Raw genomic sequence first — 19343 nt, forward strand, 5'->3', positions numbered from 1 at the left:
GTCAGAGGAGGGATTCTTTAGACTAGTTTCTTGGTGAAGGACGTGTAAAACATTCATGGATTTGGTTGTATTCAAGGGATGCTGTATCATGCTCGTAGGTACCAGATACGATACTCTGACCATCCACTTCCACAACAACTGAGAAAAAGCCTTCAAAAATTTAGGTTGGTAAAACTCAAATTTAATACATTCCGCAAAATGGACTCTCACGGAGCAACAGATTCAAAACGTTTGCAGCAGTTTATGCTGAAGAAATGGCTAAACACTCTGAAAAAAAAATAGAGAAAATTAGATTGCTCCAGCAATTCACAGCCTAAATCAGATACACTTTGCATGTCAGGGCACAGCAGTCCTAACAGACCCAGTACTCCTCCAGCAGAGTCACAAACACTTCTTTACTGACAAAAACATTCATCCTCGACATTCTTAAAATCTATTGGTGTTTGCAAGCTGCAGGATTTTCCTGAAAGACAGGAAGTAGTGTGTGCTTGTATTTGACAATGGTATTGCAAGTACAGGTAATTTATAAATCTCCCTGAAAAATAATGCTCTTCCGGGAAGTGCTTATATCAGTTCAACAGCCATGCAACTTGATGGCCCAATAAATGGCTTTCTAGAAAATGTTTTATTTTAAAAATAACTTTTTATATGTATTCCAAAGGCTTATTTACAGTAAGTATAACCATTAACTCTGCAGTTAAGTACATGGGCAGATGTTCTGATCAGCAGACACATGTAGCTCCCAGGTTAATGCTATTTTAAGCTGCTTACAAAGTTCAAAAATCCAAGATTTCTCCTAGTTGATATGGTTCTAACATGTGTAATTGGAACAACAAATGTGTCACAGATCCAAAGAACATTCACAGTAATAGTCAGTTCTGTGTCCATACCTGACAAGCCTTCCATCTAACAATTTACACCGTACTTCTCACTATAACGCATGAGCATCTAAAAAAAATGTCCATCTGAGACCAGCAGATTGTCTTCACTAGGTGAAACTTGATACATGAAACTCTAAAAACATTCACTTTTCATCGTGTTTAAAAAACAAAATTACAGCGTGTCTTGGCCACCTTTCAAGTGCCAAATTCACATGCTGGTGGACACACCCATTTTCCATTAAAAGCAATGGGAGATGCGTGACACTGTCTGTCTGGCCTTCACTGAGTGAAATGAAGCAGAAAAAAAGGGAAGGAAACAAAAACAAAACAGATTTTGCTAGATGTTACACAGCAGCAGAGCCAGAAGTCAAACTTGAGAACCCTGACTACCATCCCCTACATCTACTGTGGGGAATTAGGGCAAAAAAGGGAAGAGGCAATGCCATTGATTAGAAAGGAAAGCAGGCATTAGGAAGCAGTGATATGGTGTGTCAAAATGTGTCAATATTGAAAGAGAAGAAAATAAAAAACTGAGAGGAAAAATACTGAAAACTACAATCAGAAAAGAAAAAAAGATGATGTGAAGCAGAATTAAGCATAAATAACAGGAGATACATTGATTAGAGGCATTTTTCAGACATGTTAAAAAATTGATTGTCAAAATATCTTCAGGAAATACACAGACACCATGTTTGCCTCAAGTAGGTATATTTACTATGGCATACAATGGCTTGAGTTGTAGATTGATGCTGACAAAAGGCAAGTCTCTTTACTCCTCATCCATCCTGGCCACAAATCACATTTGCAGCTGCCTCAAAAATATAATCACATAGCATTACCTACTGACACTTGGCAAAACCCAAAAGGCAGCAGTGATTATGCCCTCGGTGTTCTGAAAAGGAGAATTATTTCACAAAAGCTGTAAAAAGACTTGTGACTTGCCATACTGCAGTCTCTTGAAAAATGCACCACTGAAGTTGCTGGCACTTACAGCATAAACCAGAAAGGTGCCATGACTGTCCCAGAACTGAACATCTCGCATTTGGGCGACAACCAGCAGCTTCCCAGTGGAACCCAGCATAGCCAACATGGCCCTAGCTTCACAGGGTAGTGGTGGGCTCAGAACAGGAGCCTGGAATGGAGACTTGGGATAAAAAGAAGAGAATGTGGAAGACAGCAAGAATGGGTGTGTACAACCTCCTGAGCCCTATTAGAACTCTCTAAAATTACCAAACACTTCAAACAGCTGAAGGACCAGATGAGATGTTTTTCCCTGCTGTTGGCCCATTTTGCATCTTGAACAAGGTCTAAGCACGTCCTTACCCTTAGAACACTTAAAGCATTCTGCAAAGGCTTCAGGTAAAGCTACCTCCCAACCAAACCCATTTTCCTGACTACCAAACTCTCTTCTTCCAGGGCTCTGTAAAGTCAAAGGTGTCTGACACAACCTTATTCCCCCAAAACAGCATTTTTCAAAGTTTTAAAAACTGACTGTTGTGGAACTACTGCTAAAGGGCGCTCAGCAGTTGCACCTATGCATATGTAGAGGGACCAGGCAGAAGCCTGGTGGTGTCACTCACGAAACCCATCCAAGGGCACCAGAACCGATGGATCCGCATATCGGAGGGATGAATTCACCCCCATGTTCTACAACAGCTAAAAGGAAATCAGAAGGAAAATGCACACAGAAAAGATTGTTTTGCTTTTCAGCCCTCGGTGCCTAAGTCTTTTGCATTCTGCTTCCCAGCCACAGGTTTGGAAATAGCCGTCAACAGTCCACACCTTCCATCACTCGACAAGTACAGCCAGCCACAGAGATCCGCATCCCTGGAGGTGTGCACCTCCCAAGAAGGATGCAAGAGGCAGAGGAGGGTCATCATGAGCTGCGGCCACAGATCTGCTCGATGTCGTAGATCTCCTTGGGACAGTCAGCAGACAAGACGAGAGGCGAATCTTCTGCTATCACAACATCATCCTCAATGCGCACACCAATGCCACGAAACCTCTCCGGGGCATTCATGTCATCTTCAGGGATATAAAGGCCTGAAAGAAAGGAGGGAATTAAAACATGCCACGCTCTCCAGAACAACATCTTTCCCTCACCGCACCACCATGAGAACACGGTCAGACTTTCAGCAATATAACAGAAGTTTGACCCTGAAGAAGTTTAATAAGGAAAGCTGCTCTCTTTCCTTCAACCACAGCAGCTGGTAGACAAAGAAAGGAAAGTCTCTCTCAGTGCCTACAGATGCTAACATGTCGATTAAAACTTCCACAATTACAGCTGGTCCTTCTGCATTTCTTGCTCTCAATGCTGTGCTCACAATGATGATTTTAACAGTGTTCTGAATAGAAAGAGAGAAGAGCCGAGCATTAAATATCAGTTTTCAGCTGACAGTCCCAAATCCAGTGACAAGAAGAAATATTCATCGTGAAATGCCTAGTTTGCAAAGATAAGTTGTGAATGCCTGTAATTGCAGGCTGCAAGGTTCAAGAGACTTACGCACCAATGACTGGTAGTAGTTTAGTCACAGTAACACAGACCACAACACAAGTGAGTTTACTCTGCTTCTCTGCCCTGCAATTCACCTGTGCTGCTGAGGGTCAAATGCTAGCAGTCTGAGGTCTATACTGCTCTGCCTTATGCTGCACAGACACTTTCTGAGAGTTAACCACCACAACTTGTTACCTTGGCTATGTTTGGGAGGGAAATATGGTTTTCTAATACTGTAACAACTTTGGGAAGGGATTAAGTTAAGGTTTTCTAACCCTGTAATCACTTCTAATTTCAGCAAGAAAGGATCTGAATGCTTTGGTCTGAGGGACCAACTAAATACTCAATGCAATACTGTTATCCTCAGTGTTACCTGGACAAAAGTCCACCACTGACTGTACATCTTTTTACCTGGTTCAATGGTTATCACCATGCCTGGCTGGAGCGGGAGCGATCGGGATATATCTGGGGTATCATGAACATCCATGCCCAGGTAATGGCCTACATGATGTGGGCAGTACTTTCGAACAGCCTAGCAGAAGACAAAACAAGCGTTAAGGAGGTAGTTAAGCACAGACCAACCCGTTGTTCCAATGCAAAAGACTGGAGAGAAGAAAGAGAGCAGTTGTGCTTAGCAAGCAGTCTTACTGCAATGACTAGGTCACTGGGTCTTCCAGTTATCAGAACTGGAGGCCCTCAAAACCTATCAGTACCAGCTGCCTGTTCTGAGCGTGTTGCAAACTGCCTTTCCTCCTCCCCGGCAAGAACAGCCCGAGCACATCACCACCTCAGCAGGACAGGCAAGACCTCAGTTTTCGTCTCGATGAACTTTGCTGCCCCAACCCTTTCCATCCCTTACACATCCAAGCCCTGTGTTGCTCCTGTCATTTGACCCTGACAACTGGCAGCAGCTGTACCAGCTGCTATGGGATGTGATGCAGCGGTCTCCTCTGCATGACAGAGAGGGTGCTGTGCCAATTTCACTCAGCAGCTACAGCAGGATTTTAACCCACCTCTACCGGGCACTGCTACTGCCTCCCCTTGCATCATCCCAATCCCCTCCCTCCAGAGAGGAGCTCTGTGTCAGGGGGAATCAAAGAGCTAATTCCTCCTCTGCCCCACGCTCCTCACGTTCACTGGGGACTGAGCTGCAGACGCTGAGCTCATCTGGCTGTGCTGCCGCCTGCCGAGAGAAAGCGGCATGATAGCCTCCGTGCAGGGGCGAGAACATGTGCTGTTGTTGCACTGACACTGCAGGACAATTAACTCTGGCAGAAATCTGTACCGCTGCCAAAGGGATAGTTCTGCCACCCGGTTCCTGCCAGCCTTCTTGTACCGGCATCAGCAATCATGCAGGTTTGCAGTGAATGGGACCAGGTAAACTTTTCCAACTGCAAAACAATCCTGTTTTGGCCGCATGTTCGGCTCTGTGGCAGAGCAGTTCCCCAGTCTGTTCAGCAGGTAGTTCTGTGAATCCCAGCAGTGACACAGAGAGGTGCAGAAGAGGCAGCAGGTGGAAAGACTGGGAAAATGGGCTGCACCTTTTGGTGGAACTGCAAATTTATGCTATTTTAAACAGAGCACGAAACTATGACTAATTGCCTGCAGTCAGCCCTTGACACGGACTTCTGCATTAGTGCCAACGTTTCTACAGGTCCCTTCAGACTGTCTGTATTCCAAGGTATATCTACATTAATACGTAGTGCAGGCCAATGGAACGGATCTGCAGAGTGAAAGAGCAAGTGCCAAGGGGATAACATCCACACTATGCACATGTAAGACTGAGATGTTACTTCAGATCAAATTGTGGGCTGAATGCCCATTAGGGGTTGAAACGCAACTTCGAGTTTAGCCTCATCTGAGAAAAACCCAGTTCTGTGCTGAGACCAGCCCATGACATTAATTAAAGCATATTAAGTAGGGACAATGAAAAGATTCACTTCAAAAGCACACTCCTGATCCAAACTAAAGCCAGTAATATAGCCTACGGATGCAATAGTCAGGCCTAGTGGGGAGAAGCTGGATTAAAAATCCTGCAAGTACCTTGAAGAATTGGCTCTCAGTGACACTGCTCTTTAGGATCCCCAGATCTTTCAGCTTCTGTCCAATAAGGCTCAGCATGAGGCTGTAGATATTTTCCAGACTCACACCTGGGGAGCAGAGGCTCAGACAGGACTTCTGGATGTCCAGGACAGCCTGGTATAGTTCTGCTTGAGGTTTGGTGAACCTGCAAAACATTGAGAAAAGGACCAAAGGGCATTTCTCACAATTAAGCCCTCTACCCAGAAGCTGCTTTAGGGCCAGATTCAGTTCAGTGATGGAACAAGGAAAGTCAGAAAGGAAAGTAACTGGCTCCTTATTTGAAATGCCAGACAAGGCATCACTGAAACATGCCCTTCATCACACTGGGTAGAGGCAGGGTTTCTGGTTAACTTCCTAACCCCAAAGCAAAGCAAGACAATGCTACTGCTGGAAAAAGAACACACTTGAGCCAAAACACGCAGGAATCAAACACGCAACCACATGGTGTGGTGAGCAACACCACACCAGCAAATTCACAACTGACACAGTCATGCACTAGTAAACTAAACTCCTGTTCCCTTACACACAACCAGAGTTAGAAGCAGCCGAATGCACAAGAGACCCCTCTGCACTTAAGACATACGTAATAGTGAAAATAGCAGTGATCACAAATATTCATGCAGTAATTAATGACGCATCGAGGAATGTAACTTCTCATACCGACAGATTCATTTACACAATTTGATTACTCTGAAGAACCACAGAATGGAACATGGTCAAACTATTCAGAAACAGATCACACACACACACATTCAAACTGTAACTTATTTAAGAGCTTCCCATATTCCTTCAAAACAGACAAAACACCAATACCTTCCATTGACGGGCCAGGTTCGTGTGATGTCACTTACGTAGCAGGAAGACTCACATCCACCGTCTAGCAGGACCAGTTCACCATCCTGGAGAACAACAGGAAAAAATGCTCTGTGGATCAGTCGCTATTAACTGAATCGATTTCTCTGTCTGAGAGCAAGAAAGGAGATTATACGGTTATTCTTGCAAAGCAGCTGCAGAGATGTGAATCCCTTTTGCAGAACAACACCCCAGGTGCTACTGTTTATAAACAGACTACTCCAGTTGGACTGTTTCTCCTCCAGTAAATTGTGCCAGTGACTCCTTCCACTAGTGAACTGTCTCAGTGACTGAGACAGAAGTGTTTTGCAATAAAAAAAAAGTTTTTTTGAGTTACCACCATGATTACTAACAAGTAAAAAAAATTAGCCTTGTCACAAGACTCAGCAAATAACTTCTCTGGCAGCGTATGCCTGCTGTAAAAGCACTACTGAATAGTTTGCACCATCTTCCTTCTCTTCTGGGACCTTTCTGACTGCTCTAAAATATACTTCTGAATCTACCTGGTGATGAAAATGGACTTTGGAGATGTGAATCTCCAATTCATTTCAGTAAAACTGTTCCATGTCAATCAAATCACTGACTGCCCATTTTCTAGAAAGCAATGCAAAAAAAGAGAAAGTGCCAAGAACAAAACCACTGCCTTGCTTTCCCCCCTTGAAGGGGCTAGCAACAAATGGAGCAACCAGAACTGTAAAAACTTTGGATTAAATTCTCTACGGATTTACACTGCATGTAATTCAAGACCTTTTCTAGAGATTCATTCCACAGACAAGACTGTGCCAGCAGCCACAATGTGGCATGACAAAAAATAATTCTAGCGCATTAAGGGAAAATAAGAAGCGGATGGCTTGAATTGCTTCCAGTGCTACTACCATTATGTACGGATAAGTGCCACACACACCCACAATGGAGATAAACTAGCAGTGAGATTGTCTCACTATCACACATATAAGCCATTAGCTATCCATTTAAACTCTATTTTCAACTTTTTCGAAATAGTCGGTTCAATTATTTAAGTAAAATATGAAATTGTAGCACCTGTCCTTGTCCAAGCAATTAAACAAGCTGAGTAACAATTTACTGGCTAAAGGAATCCAGCCTGTGGTTTCATTGTTCGGTGAGTGCCTTCTTATGTTACACATCTTTTCCTCTTTTTTTTAAAGAGGAATCTAGTAAGTAGTGAACTGAAGTACACACCTGGCCACATGAAACCTTTAGATTCCTTCTAAATTAGGTACCTTGTCAGCCTGTTTGGCAACGAGATCTGTAAGAGGCAGCTCACAAAGGAAGAGTCAAGTTTGTGTGTTCAACCTCCTACTTAGAAAGAGCAAGTGACAGTATTTAACAGAACAACTTTAACAGAAGCAGCTGGAGTTACATGTGCATGCCTGACCTTGGATGACAGTACAACAAAGCTTCTTTCTGCCCCAAACAGCCTGTCATATCTTTTGTACGTGTGTCTCTGCAGATCATTTCAAGGTCTGCTTACATGCCAGCTTCAAGACAAGACAATGGTAGCAGGAAAAGTTTCCTCCTGTATTAACATGGAGGGAAAATATGCTCCACTGAGACGTGAATTGTGAATACAGCAGTGGGGTTACACTGCTTCTCAGAACACTTCTCTGAATCTAGAGGTGTTTTATCAGGAGAGCTGGAAAGGGTTCAATTCAATAGTATGAATCTTCAAAATAAGGCAGATACATTAATTTACCTACAACTATTTAATTCACCTCTCTCAACATTTAATGCTAGTCCTTTCCTTCCTTGCTCCTCTTCCTTGCTTTGTTGGCCTACATGGAGTCTGAAATGCATTTCAGCTTAGCCAGAGAAGGAATGCATTTTTGCACCTTAGGTTGCAAAGCAAGGCCCAGCAAAGCAAGTGACAGCAGAAGGCCCCCGGAGTGCCTTTACTCTGTCTGCTGCAGCGGTCCCTCTCTTCTGTGAGGCTGCCAACTCACCCAGCGCTGCACACTACAGGACAGAAACGTCGTGCAGGAGCAGGCATGCTTGCTAAATGAAGTATTTGGAAGCTTGTTTTCAAGTCCTTGCACTCTGCAGAAAATACAGCAGCAAGTGCAAAGAGAGAAAGAGACTAGAAGGAATAAAGTTAATCTGTCACTGACAGTAAAGCTTACCAGGGAGAATTCCTTTCCCCTGCTAACTTGAAAACATTTAAGTGTTTTGATCTGCTCAGCCAAAATGGAGATAAGCTTGGGGATGCATATGGGGACAGTGTGTCCCAGAAACGCATTTTAAGTAACTGGACAGCGTATGGTTTACCTTGATGAGCTGATTGTTCTTCACATAGTGCAAAGTGTTTGATCTATTGCCACCAGCTACAACAGGGGGGTAGGCCAAGATATCAGCACCACGAGCCCGGCACTCAAATTCAAACTGGAAAACAGATTCAGAGAGGAGAAAACAGTTAGTGCTGGTGATTAGCTGCCCTGAGGTTATTATAATTCATGTCCTGTAAGTCTTTTCTTACTTTGTATGACACAAAGTGACATTGCAAAGTGAATTTATTACATGAAAACAGCCTAGAAGTTTTTCCAGAACTCTGGAGGAAATAACAGAGCTATCCACTTTTCTTGAGAGGGTTTTACACCTGCATCCAATCTCATGGAAGCTCTCAGTGGTGCAAGTTGTTCGATACAGTATCAAACATTCATGACGTTGCCATAAATCCAGGTGAAGATTTGCTCTTCTATAAAATAATGTTCTTAGTTGCCATACAGCTTTGCGAATTTTCTAAGATCCTAAATGCCAGCAAGCCAACAGGTGTGTTTTGCTGTTGTCTTTTAAAATTACAGACTACCAGAATATTTACAGCACTATGTACTTTTATAACCCTGTCCAATAAGAAGGTTAAGGAAGTATGTGCTAGCTGCATCTCTGAGCAATAAATAAATAATTTATTTTTTTTCCCAAAAAGTTCAAGATCTTTACCTTCCTTCAGTGATAAAGCAGACGAAAGCATGGAAATGAATAAACTTATGTCTATTAAGCCCCTCTATATCCTCAATATATTACTAATATGTCTTTTCTATAATTAGCAAAAACACATGGGACAGAGCACTTCAGGATTCCTATATGTAGTAAGGTAGATTTTACAATCCTGAAGAAGAGTGAAAAACTGAGCTGTAAAATCCATTTAAATTAAAATAATTTTCTTTACAAGTTAGACATACTGCTCATTGCCATGTCAGCACAGGCCCATCTATGTCAGAACTGAGGGTCAAATCCTGCTGATGTTCCTCAAACACGCATCTCACTGCAATTCCTTATGTAATTCCTTAGCAAACGTGCAAGCAAATTAGTCTTTATTTTGTAACTGAGAGGTGTCTACATTGCTTCAAGACCGTTGTGGTAATCCAATGCAGTGAGATGCTACAGTCAAGAGACGGAGGCTTTACAAATAGTTGTTATACCTACTTATATTTTGTACAATACAATTGCTTTATAGAGTAAGATGATAACTGTCTCTGTTTAGAAGGTTTTGTAGTTAAATACATTAGAAATATATATCAATAGCAGATAAACTTTGACAACTGATATATTCTTTCAATAAGGGTGGGGGGAGTACTGCTAAAGAATTCCCCACGCTGACCTTACTGTGCAAGCTGCCACAAAAGCAGACACCACGGCTGCTGACAAGGTATACGTTAATCAGATATGCCCCTCTCCAGATGTGGAAGGTGAGAATGTGCACAAAAGTAAGAACATTCACTAAAATGGTAATACACAGTCACTGAGACAAACAACCACCCAGCTAGGAAGAACTCCTTCGGTAATTGAAAATCCGCTTTTTCTCAGTTCTTCCATACAGCTCCAGCTTTTTTATCACCATTGCCTTGGTGACAGTCTATAAAATGGATAGCAGAAAACAGGCTGCATTTGACTTACACAGTTAACAATATCACACACCTTAAAAGAAGTAACTTCTTGAATCTCACAACACTGTATTAAGCAAATAGCAGATAATTGCAACATAAAAGTATCTTACTACTTTTCCCAATTATTATCTGTTGTATGAATTGTCATCTACAGTAAGTTATTTTTGCTGCAGATATATGCATAATCTCTTCGTATGTTCAGCAAGGAGAGGAAGATCCAAATGGCCATGGATTCTCACTCAGGGTAGGTAGAAATGGTAAAAATAAACAAACAAACAAAAACTCTACCGAAATCCTACGTTCAAACTCAGGATTTTCCATTTATTAGGCTAGTATTTCTCTAGAGCAATCAGTCTGCTTAGATAAGGCACACTTTGAACTCTTGTCCATGAGGCACGCTCACAGCTCACCCAAACACAGATGCAGCCAACTTCTTTCTCTTTTACAACTTTTCTGGAATTAGTTGTTACATTTTGTCTCCCTTTAACTCTTCAGTCCTCCTCACTCTTCTCTCCCATGTTTTTTCTTTGCTTTTTCTCCCACGTTGCAACTTCCCCCACACCAACTGTGTACTTCTTTAACCAAATCTTCACGCAGTAGCTTCCCACCATCACTGGTAGGATTACTTTGTGTTTTGCTGCAACACTCAAGGTGCTCTGAAGAATTAGGCCAGCATATTCAAAGGAGCTAGAGAACAGCCTTACTTTCCAGTTACTTTAAATACAAACAAACAAACAAACACTCTTCTTTTTTATGCCTTTAAAGGCACATTAACCCTTTCTGGAGCTTTGGCTTCAACTTCACTGCTCCTTGGAAATAAAGACAACAAACAAAAAAGACCTCCAGGAAGAATATTTTATCCTCAGTGTTGGCACACTGAACACTGGGACCAGTACATGCGTGAGAGTAAGAATCTAGTATGGCTACGTGGTACAAGATAGATATCCATAGGGGTGGAAGCACGTTTTTATTGTTATAGGTCCCAAATGCAGATCTGTTGACATCTCCAAGCACACTCGAAAACAATCTGCTGCAACACTGACTTAGGTCAAAGGAGTTGCCCGAACAAGACTGCAGTTCCAGGAGAGTCCGGGGGCATGTCTAAGGAGATGTGAGAGTTGGGTGAAAGAGGGATATGCTACAGTGGGAGGCACATCATAGGGAGATCTGACATTCCTAGTTTCCTGGAAGAATAAAAAACATCCAGCCCTTCTATCTCATACCCAACAATGAGATACTCACCTTTGCATACAGAAAGGCTTCGTCCACTAGAGATTTGCTGGCAAACATTGTCTCTATGAAAGCCTACAAAAAAAGCACGGCCTTTCAGTTAGTAAAGGAGCCTGAACTTGAGAGAAATTCTTTTTTATTATCCGCTGTCTTCTGGGGAATGCCTAAAACGAGCTGATTTCTTGAAAACAATGGGATAAATGGGGAAGAAAATCTCATGAGAAAGGAGAGTGGAAGTACGGGAGAGAGTATAGGGCAACCCCTATTCCTGAATAGATAGTACTTTAAAACAGTCTAACAGCTGCTGGCTCATCTTGGCTGAAGTTCCATTAATTGAGAGAAGCTAGTGGTCCAAACAGTCTTCCTGTTTCTCTTTGTCATGTGGAGGGAGCTGAGCTCCGACAATAGCCGAGAGACAGCAGTTCAGTAACTAAGATTAGACCTTATCCTTCCAACCTACCTCACCTTACCAACACCCCTCTCCCCTTTCTTATTTAAAGGAATGCATTGGTTCGTTTTGAGAGCAGTTCATTTTGAGCACAACTGCATACCTCTGCTGTCACCCGTCCAGCTATCTTCATCCTTTCAATCTCTGCGGGAGATTTGATCAGCCGAAGGTTTTGCACTAGACGTCGGATGCCCTGGATATGATTTTTGCTGCGAGCTTTTATCTCAGCCAGGGGCTGCATATAGTCAGAGTGCAGCTCTTTATGCACTGGTTTAGTCAAGTCGTACCACACCATGCTTGACTCACCTGGAATACAAAACAAAAGCTGACGCAGAAGAAGATAAATTTAGAAATTTCCTCCCTATACTGAACAAAATCACTCCTCCTAAACTAGACCTGTTGCTACATTTGAGAAGATAATTTCCTTTGAATCTGCATTTACAGGCCATATATATACTTCCACAGAATAATAGAGCTCTCTTCAAAATCTGGAAAATTAGCAATGCATAACATGTAAGATTTGACAAATCCCCACTTGTATGCAAATACTGGGTTTTGTGATCAGCACTGATCTTGTACGGATTAATTTAGAATTTGTGTATCAAAGCCGCACTTGTATAGGTAAGCGAGCCACCGCATTGCAGTGGCGCATGTTCTGAATCATTCTCTCATTTAGCCTGTCCCCTCTGATGCTGCAAGGCATGTTACCCACTGCATGGAATCACGGTCATTATCAACCATGCTTCAAAATATCTTTGGGGAACAACTGCTTATTTCAGCCGTTGAGAGCAGACGAACTTACTGACGACAAGCGTATTTACCTATGTGAAAATTTATTTAGAACATCGGAGCTCACACCCACATTCCCCCACAGGAGCATTTTAAGAGGGAATGAGCAGAAAAGCCACGTAGAGTCACAGCTGAGGCCCACCTAGGCCCTCTATCTTTGGTGACAGTAACCATTAGCAGGTGCTTACAAAAAGTCTCTTAGAAACAGAGTATTAGTGAAAAATTATTTCTCCCAGCACATCCTCCTCGCTTTTGGTTTCTTCATTTCAAGGCTCCATCTTCATAACTGATTAACTGCTTTTCATGGGACTAAAATCTTTTGAATCCATTTATACTTTTGATGTTCCAAAGCTACCACGAATGATCTACAGTTGAAAACTTAAAGAAGTGTGAAAACCTGCCACCTGACCATTTCATTCAGTGTTCCCTTTTGATTGTAGCTAATGAAAAAATAGTGACTAATCATTCCTATTCATCCTCTCGGCACTTTCTATAACCACACACCTCTCATACCTTACACGCTGTTTTCTGTTTCAAGAAGAGCAAGTTTGTCTAGCATGTATCTCATGGAGAATCCCTATTTCTGATCATTCTTGTTGCCCTTTCTGTGCCTTTATTTTCAATATATCTTTCTTTGAAACAAAATAACTAGAATCAGAGACAGTATTTAAGACTCCAGCATTCACTATATCTGTGTAATCCCCCAAACTCTTGCTCTTTTTATATTGTCATAAGCTTCCAGCTTCATTTCACAATACATACAAATTCACCCTGGGCTGTAAGTATTGGGGCTACATGGTGATGTAGGATGCACAAGAACAATCTAAAGGACAGTAATGTTTGTGTTTCAAGAATACGTCAACAGCTAGCTAACAAAGGTGAGGGGACTAACAAGATCCCTTGATGGATCATTTTTCAGAGCCTATTATGAATAAAATTCCTCCAAGTTTCCCGTGCTTCATCTGGTTCTGGCTCTGTCAGCAAAAAGACACACCTAAAACAGTAACATGGTCTGCCAGGCTGTCTTGTTTATTATGTTTCTTACTTTTCACAAACGTGCTCCCCAGCATCCACATGGGTACACAAGAAGTTTAGAGTGGAGGAAAAACTATTGTTTTCAAAAGTATGTTTCCATTATTAACTCTCAAGAAGCTACCAAGAATATTTGGTTCTCTAATAAAGATGGGGCACAGCTGTGCTCAGTGTATACAAGAATGCTTTGAGAAAATGAGATGGCTTAATACTTGATCTTTCATAGAAGAATCTGATACGCAGCAACTAGACAACCGCTCACATAGGACAGACAGAACCGGTCAGAGAAGCAGTTTTGTATCACCTCACTGGGATTACAAAGTAAATGTAATGTACATGAAAGATGCCAGCCTAACTAAAATTTTCTATGAACAGATCAAATACAGAATAGGCAGGAACAGCAGAACAAGCCTCCTACTTGCACAGACCACCTCTCCATTAACAATTATTCTTATTGAGATTATGTGGGACAAAAGGTGGGAAATTCACACTGGCAAGCTATAGATGTCTAAGTTAAATGTCTAACTTAAGATCCTGCATCTTTTCTGCAGTCAGTCAACAAGGAGAGAGTATCGTAAAGCACCTACAGGACACCCTGCTCGTTTCCACAGACACTAGCACCAATACAGGCTCCCTAATTAGGTATTCAAGGGAGACGGCTTCACCTAATTACTACCCAGCTACTTCCCAGAACTGTTACGATGTCTCACTCAGACCCTACAACCCATGTCTTGGGTTGTTCTACAACCCCCCCTCCATTTTCTGTTACCTTTCAGCTTGGCCACCAAGTGCCTGAACTCCTCTATAGTGTAAGCTTCATCTACTCCTGTGAGAGCAACAGCCCCATCTGTGCCTGACCTGGGCCCGTCCCACAGCTCTCGTCTCGGATCTCTCCGGGGCACAAAAAGGATGGCCTTGTGGGAGGGCAGCGCTTTGTCGGGAAGGCTCTGCAGCACCAGGATGCTGTCAGGCTCCTGGAACCCGCAGAGGTACAGGAAGTTAGTGTCCTGGTGGAAAACGTAGGGGATGTCATTACTCATGTAGTAGGTGGGATTCGATAACAGAATCACTGTGTGGTCCACTCCTTCACAGTCCTGGGCTTCCTTCTGGATCAACGCCATCAGTTTGTGTCGGCGAAGAGCATATTCCACCTGTGACAATCCTGGGGTTACCTCCCCTGTGAACAAAAGCCAAATCAGACCAAGAAATTCAAGGCACTCATGATATTTTACTAATCACAATGACTGATTCCTGACTCCTCCCTGATGCCTTTCATACTCATGGCTTCATTGTGGTCCCTCCACAATTAGTCTTTCCATTGCTGTCTCCTACACCACTTCAGCTCCCACCCCTACAGCACATCCTCGCTCATTCTGCTCCTCCATCATGCAAAGGGAGAAATTTGTTTTAAACAAAACCCAGATTTTCTGTTATATATTTCTGTGCAAAGGCAGAAATCACAGAACCTGGTAGATCTAGACAATCCAAAGCATTCAGTGAATAAAACTTCAGAAGGAACAAATTTCAGATAGATAAAGAAAAATGGGGAAGGGACAAGGCAAACAGAACTTTGGCTGCTGAAAACTGATGGGTTTTTTTATGGCATCTGGACATTGAACAGAAGATTACCTCCTCAGCTTGAGCACTGATCTCCTCAGATAAAGCTAAAATGTCTATTCAAATACACGCTAAGTCAACTCATAAAGTACCTAGTTCTAAGCTCTAAAGGGCAGACTGTTACAGGGAGCTGAATCAGAAACACAGAGGCTGTCCCTGCAGAGTACAGCCAGTCACAGGATTCCAAGCAGAAAGAAACCACGACCTGCAGGCTGGCATCAGAACCTCTGATTAAAAGAAGGAATCTTCTCCGGGGAGGATGTAGCTGCTCTCGATAATTAACAATTTGGATTTTTTCAAAGCTAAGTACTATATTTCCAATGACTCTAACTAAATAAATCATATTTTAGATGAAGGTACGTTTCATATTGCTCCAGTTTCAAAAAGCATGAAGTAAGCGATCGAAAGACTCACCAAAACAAGACTGAAGTCAAAAAGAACAACGAACAACGGACTAAGTATGTATTTTTTTAAATGTGAGACTCCTTAACTGTGCTATAAATTAATTTGTGAGCCTTAATCAGTGCTTTGGCTAATACCTTATTTTAACATGGATTGAATTTTCATATTGTTAAATTCTAGTTTCATATTATTTAACGTATTGACAATTCTAGAAAAAAAAATTACTTGTAAATGGATTCTTGCAGAAGTGGGGTGGGAAAGAAAGTTTTATCCAAAATGTCTTTCTCTGACAGAAGAGTTTAAAGAAAACACATTTCGTTTGCATTAAACTTTACGCCTTGGTATTTGGTGTAAAAGTAATCTGTTTTTTTTTTGTAATCTGTAGATCTACAAAAGACATAGAACACAGAAACTGTTTTAGTGGAATCTGATCCCACTTTTCTGCAATATTACGCTACAAATTTCCTAGCCTCCACTACATGCCAGCCAGCTAACTACTGCAAACAGTCCTGTCAAGTTTAGAAGCCGCAGTAGGTTTCCTTCCAATTGCGAGGCGTGGAATTCTCTTTGCCTTAAAGACATTTTCTTTTAAAAACAATAATTATAATAAATCAATGCCATATTATTTTAAGGAAAACAACACTCCTTTGTTAAAAGGAAAATTACTACGAACAGCTGGAGTTCTTCTCTGGTATTTCAGTTCTGCGTACTTTTAAAGTGCCTCATTTACTGTGAACTGTTCATCAGTGCCTTGAGCCACCTGATCTAATATTGCAGTTAGCTCTGCTTTGAGCAGAGAGTGGACCTGGTGATGTCCTGAGGGCCCTTCTGACCTGAATTATCCTACAATTAAACATCTAAGTATACGGTTATATATTCATCTGTTCTCTCTGTATACATACCTACGAAAAAAGAACACAAACTCAGAATAGTTTCCTGGACATATTCAAGAATATATCTTTTTTATTTTCAATTAAAAAAAAATGTTAAAGATGTTATTAATGTCACCTCATATCTACAAACTCATTTTCACTAAATGTGAATAATAAATGTGTACAACTTCACCATCTCTTTTATCGCTACCTTCTAACTTTATAGAGACTTGTCTCTTTTTCTTCTCTTCCTCACAGTTTGAATACTCTTCCGAAGAGGACGTTCTTTAGACAAGCAGTGACCATCTTTCAGTAAGTCTCTCTCCAGTCTCCCTTCATGAATCAGGGCCTTTATTTTGGGACTCACAAGACATGGGATATGAATTATTCTGGTATTTCAGCTTACACGAAGAATTCTCCCTTTTTCATATTAAAAAAACCTGTATTTGCAGGACAATGAGCTCACAAGTTGCTGCTGCCATGAAAGATCTACAGCACTTAAGTCAGTGAAGACAAGCCTTCTGATGAGAAGGTAGAAAGCTAACATGCAAAGCCTGTTTTTGGAATCAGCATCACCTCACACAAGGAAGTTAAATACTAGATATAATTACTGCCTACTGAAGCTAATCATGAGCAGCTGAAATCACGGACGCCTGTATGATGCAACAGATCAATACTCTGTCCTAGACATCCCAGAAAAGCAGAGAAAAGAAAAAATGTCAGCGATTGGCTCATACTGCGCATGAACCTAACCTGGTTTGAGAAGGTGTGGGTGTGTGAAGGGGCTGGGCTGGCCCAAATACCGGTTTGGAATCTTCTTCTGCTGGGCAGGCTGGATGGAAAATCTTCGGAGCGCACATGACTTGCAAACTAGAGGAAAAGAAACGCACCGTGTCAAGGTAAAAGATCTTTGCAGCTAGCAAACTGCAGAATTATACTCCAGTCATCTTAGTCTTTGTAGCATTCATTCGCCTCATATCACAAAATATCCCTCAACTTTTGAACTTGTCGCGTACCTTGATAGCTTACAAAACAACATGCACACAACTCAACTAATGACCAAATATTTGTAAAACAGATTGAAAGAAATTAGCGTAATAACAATTAAACCTGACAGTCCAGCAAGAAAACAGAAAGCTGTGTTACTTTGCACATGCCTGCTATTTGTGCGCAAGATGCACTCAGCACCGTCCCCATCTCTTGCTTCCCTCAAGCAGCAGAGGGCCTGAAGCGATACTTTCCGCCTGCATATCGCTATTTCTAGACTACACCTTCAAAAACCACTCTGAACATGAATGTGTTCCATGAATATGGAACAACTGAGGAATTTTCAAGGCCTCTACAGTGCTTTTGTTAGTAATAACGCGACTAAGACGTCATCAAGTTGCAGATATTTTTTTTCCTGTATGAAAGATGCTTGAGGTTCCTTGTTTATGTATTTAACCTGCCAGGAGCAGCGGCCAAGTTGAAAACGGTTCCTCAGCAGTATCGCTGTGTATCACATTTCCACATCCACTAACTGCTCATACAGCCAAAGCAGGCAATTTTTAAAGAGAGTTACAAGTGTGCGTTTGGGAGCTGGAGGAGCGCACAGCAAGACAAAAGCTGGAATTATATACTGGTGTCACAAACTTTACCGACTTTGGATTTCTCAGTCACAGCCTTTCACAGCTGAAGAATTGCTGACGCCTAGCTACAAATTATCTAACACATGCAGGGAGATGATAGTGGGTTTCCTAACATTTAACAGCTGATGCTCCAGACGCTGCCTTTCATGTCACTTGCCACGTGCCTACTACAAAATGAATTTATGCTGCCATGGCATAGACAGTCCTGGATTCTCAGAACAAATGATAATCAACTTTTCAGTAGCAGAGGCAAGTATAAAGCTACGTTGCATGGACACGAGCCGAGCAGCTGCCTGCCTTTCAGGGAGATGAGACTTGAGTCTGTGGCATAACTGTATGCCTTGGGAGTTGCTGTGTGAGCTGCTGTGTTCAGCCACTAATTGGGGATTACTTACGTGGGACAAGCGATAGGCACAGCATAAAGCATTCACTGCGTGATGACTGACGGGAGTAACAGTCTGGGGATGCAGGCAGGGAGGGCTAATTACAGTTTTAATTACAGAAAACGAGGTTTTCAGAGGCTCTACCCCCCCAAGCAGGCAGCGAGCTGAGGGACCACAACAAGCACTCAATAAAGCGACATTCCGAACACTTGGGGAAGCTTTCCAACGTGGTGCTTTATTTTCCACACAACAACCCGTTCCCCCGGCGGGCTCCGGCGTGCTCTTGGCCACGACCCGGGGTCGGAGCCAGCCTCCCCCCTACCCCTTCCCCACCCCCCTCAGCGCCCGGGGCCGGCGGCAGGGGCTGGGGCTAGGGCTCCGCGGCGAGAAGGACCCTCTGACCTGGGGAGCCGCGCCAGCCCCTCGCCGCCGCCAGGAGCCTCCGCATGGCCGAGGACCGGCGCCAGCGCAGGGCTCCGCCACCCGCCCGCCCCCTGCCCGCCCACCGCGGGGCCTTCCCCGCCGCGTCGCCGCGCCGTGACACCGCAAAGAGGCGGCCCGGCACCGCCTGAGGGGCCCGCCCGAGCTGCCCGCAGGGGGCACCCGGCGAGCGGCGCTGTGAGGGGGGGGGGGGGGGGGGGGGGGGGGGGGAAACGGTGGGGACAAGCGCGCGGCTACCCTGAGGCGCAGCGCGGCGGCCGCCGGCCGTTTAACGGCCACCCCGCTTCTAGAAC

At 43.0% G+C, this 19343-nt stretch overlaps 1 protein-coding gene across 1 annotated transcript; it reads right to left on the reverse strand.

Moving 5' to 3' along the window:
* Positions 1 to 1572: 1572 nt before the first annotated feature.
* XPNPEP3 (X-prolyl aminopeptidase 3) lies at positions 1573 to 19140 on the reverse strand. Its single transcript, XM_040558609.1, has 10 exons — positions 19012 to 19140; positions 17352 to 17468; positions 14477 to 14884; positions 11990 to 12192; positions 11451 to 11513; positions 8593 to 8706; positions 6271 to 6356; positions 5419 to 5602; positions 3787 to 3907; positions 1573 to 2924 (listed from the first exon to the last, which is right to left on the reverse strand). Exons 1-10 carry the CDS (start codon positions 19055 to 19057, stop codon positions 2758 to 2760), a joined length of 1509 nt encoding a protein of 502 aa, XP_040414543.1. The 5' UTR covers positions 19058 to 19140; the 3' UTR covers positions 1573 to 2757.
* Between the last annotated feature and the right edge of the window lie 203 nt (positions 19141 to 19343).

This window comes from Cygnus olor, chromosome 1 (assembly GCF_009769625.2).
Source record: "Cygnus olor isolate bCygOlo1 chromosome 1, bCygOlo1.pri.v2, whole genome shotgun sequence".
Classification (NCBI taxonomy): Eukaryota; Metazoa; Chordata; class Aves; order Anseriformes; family Anatidae; genus Cygnus; species Cygnus olor.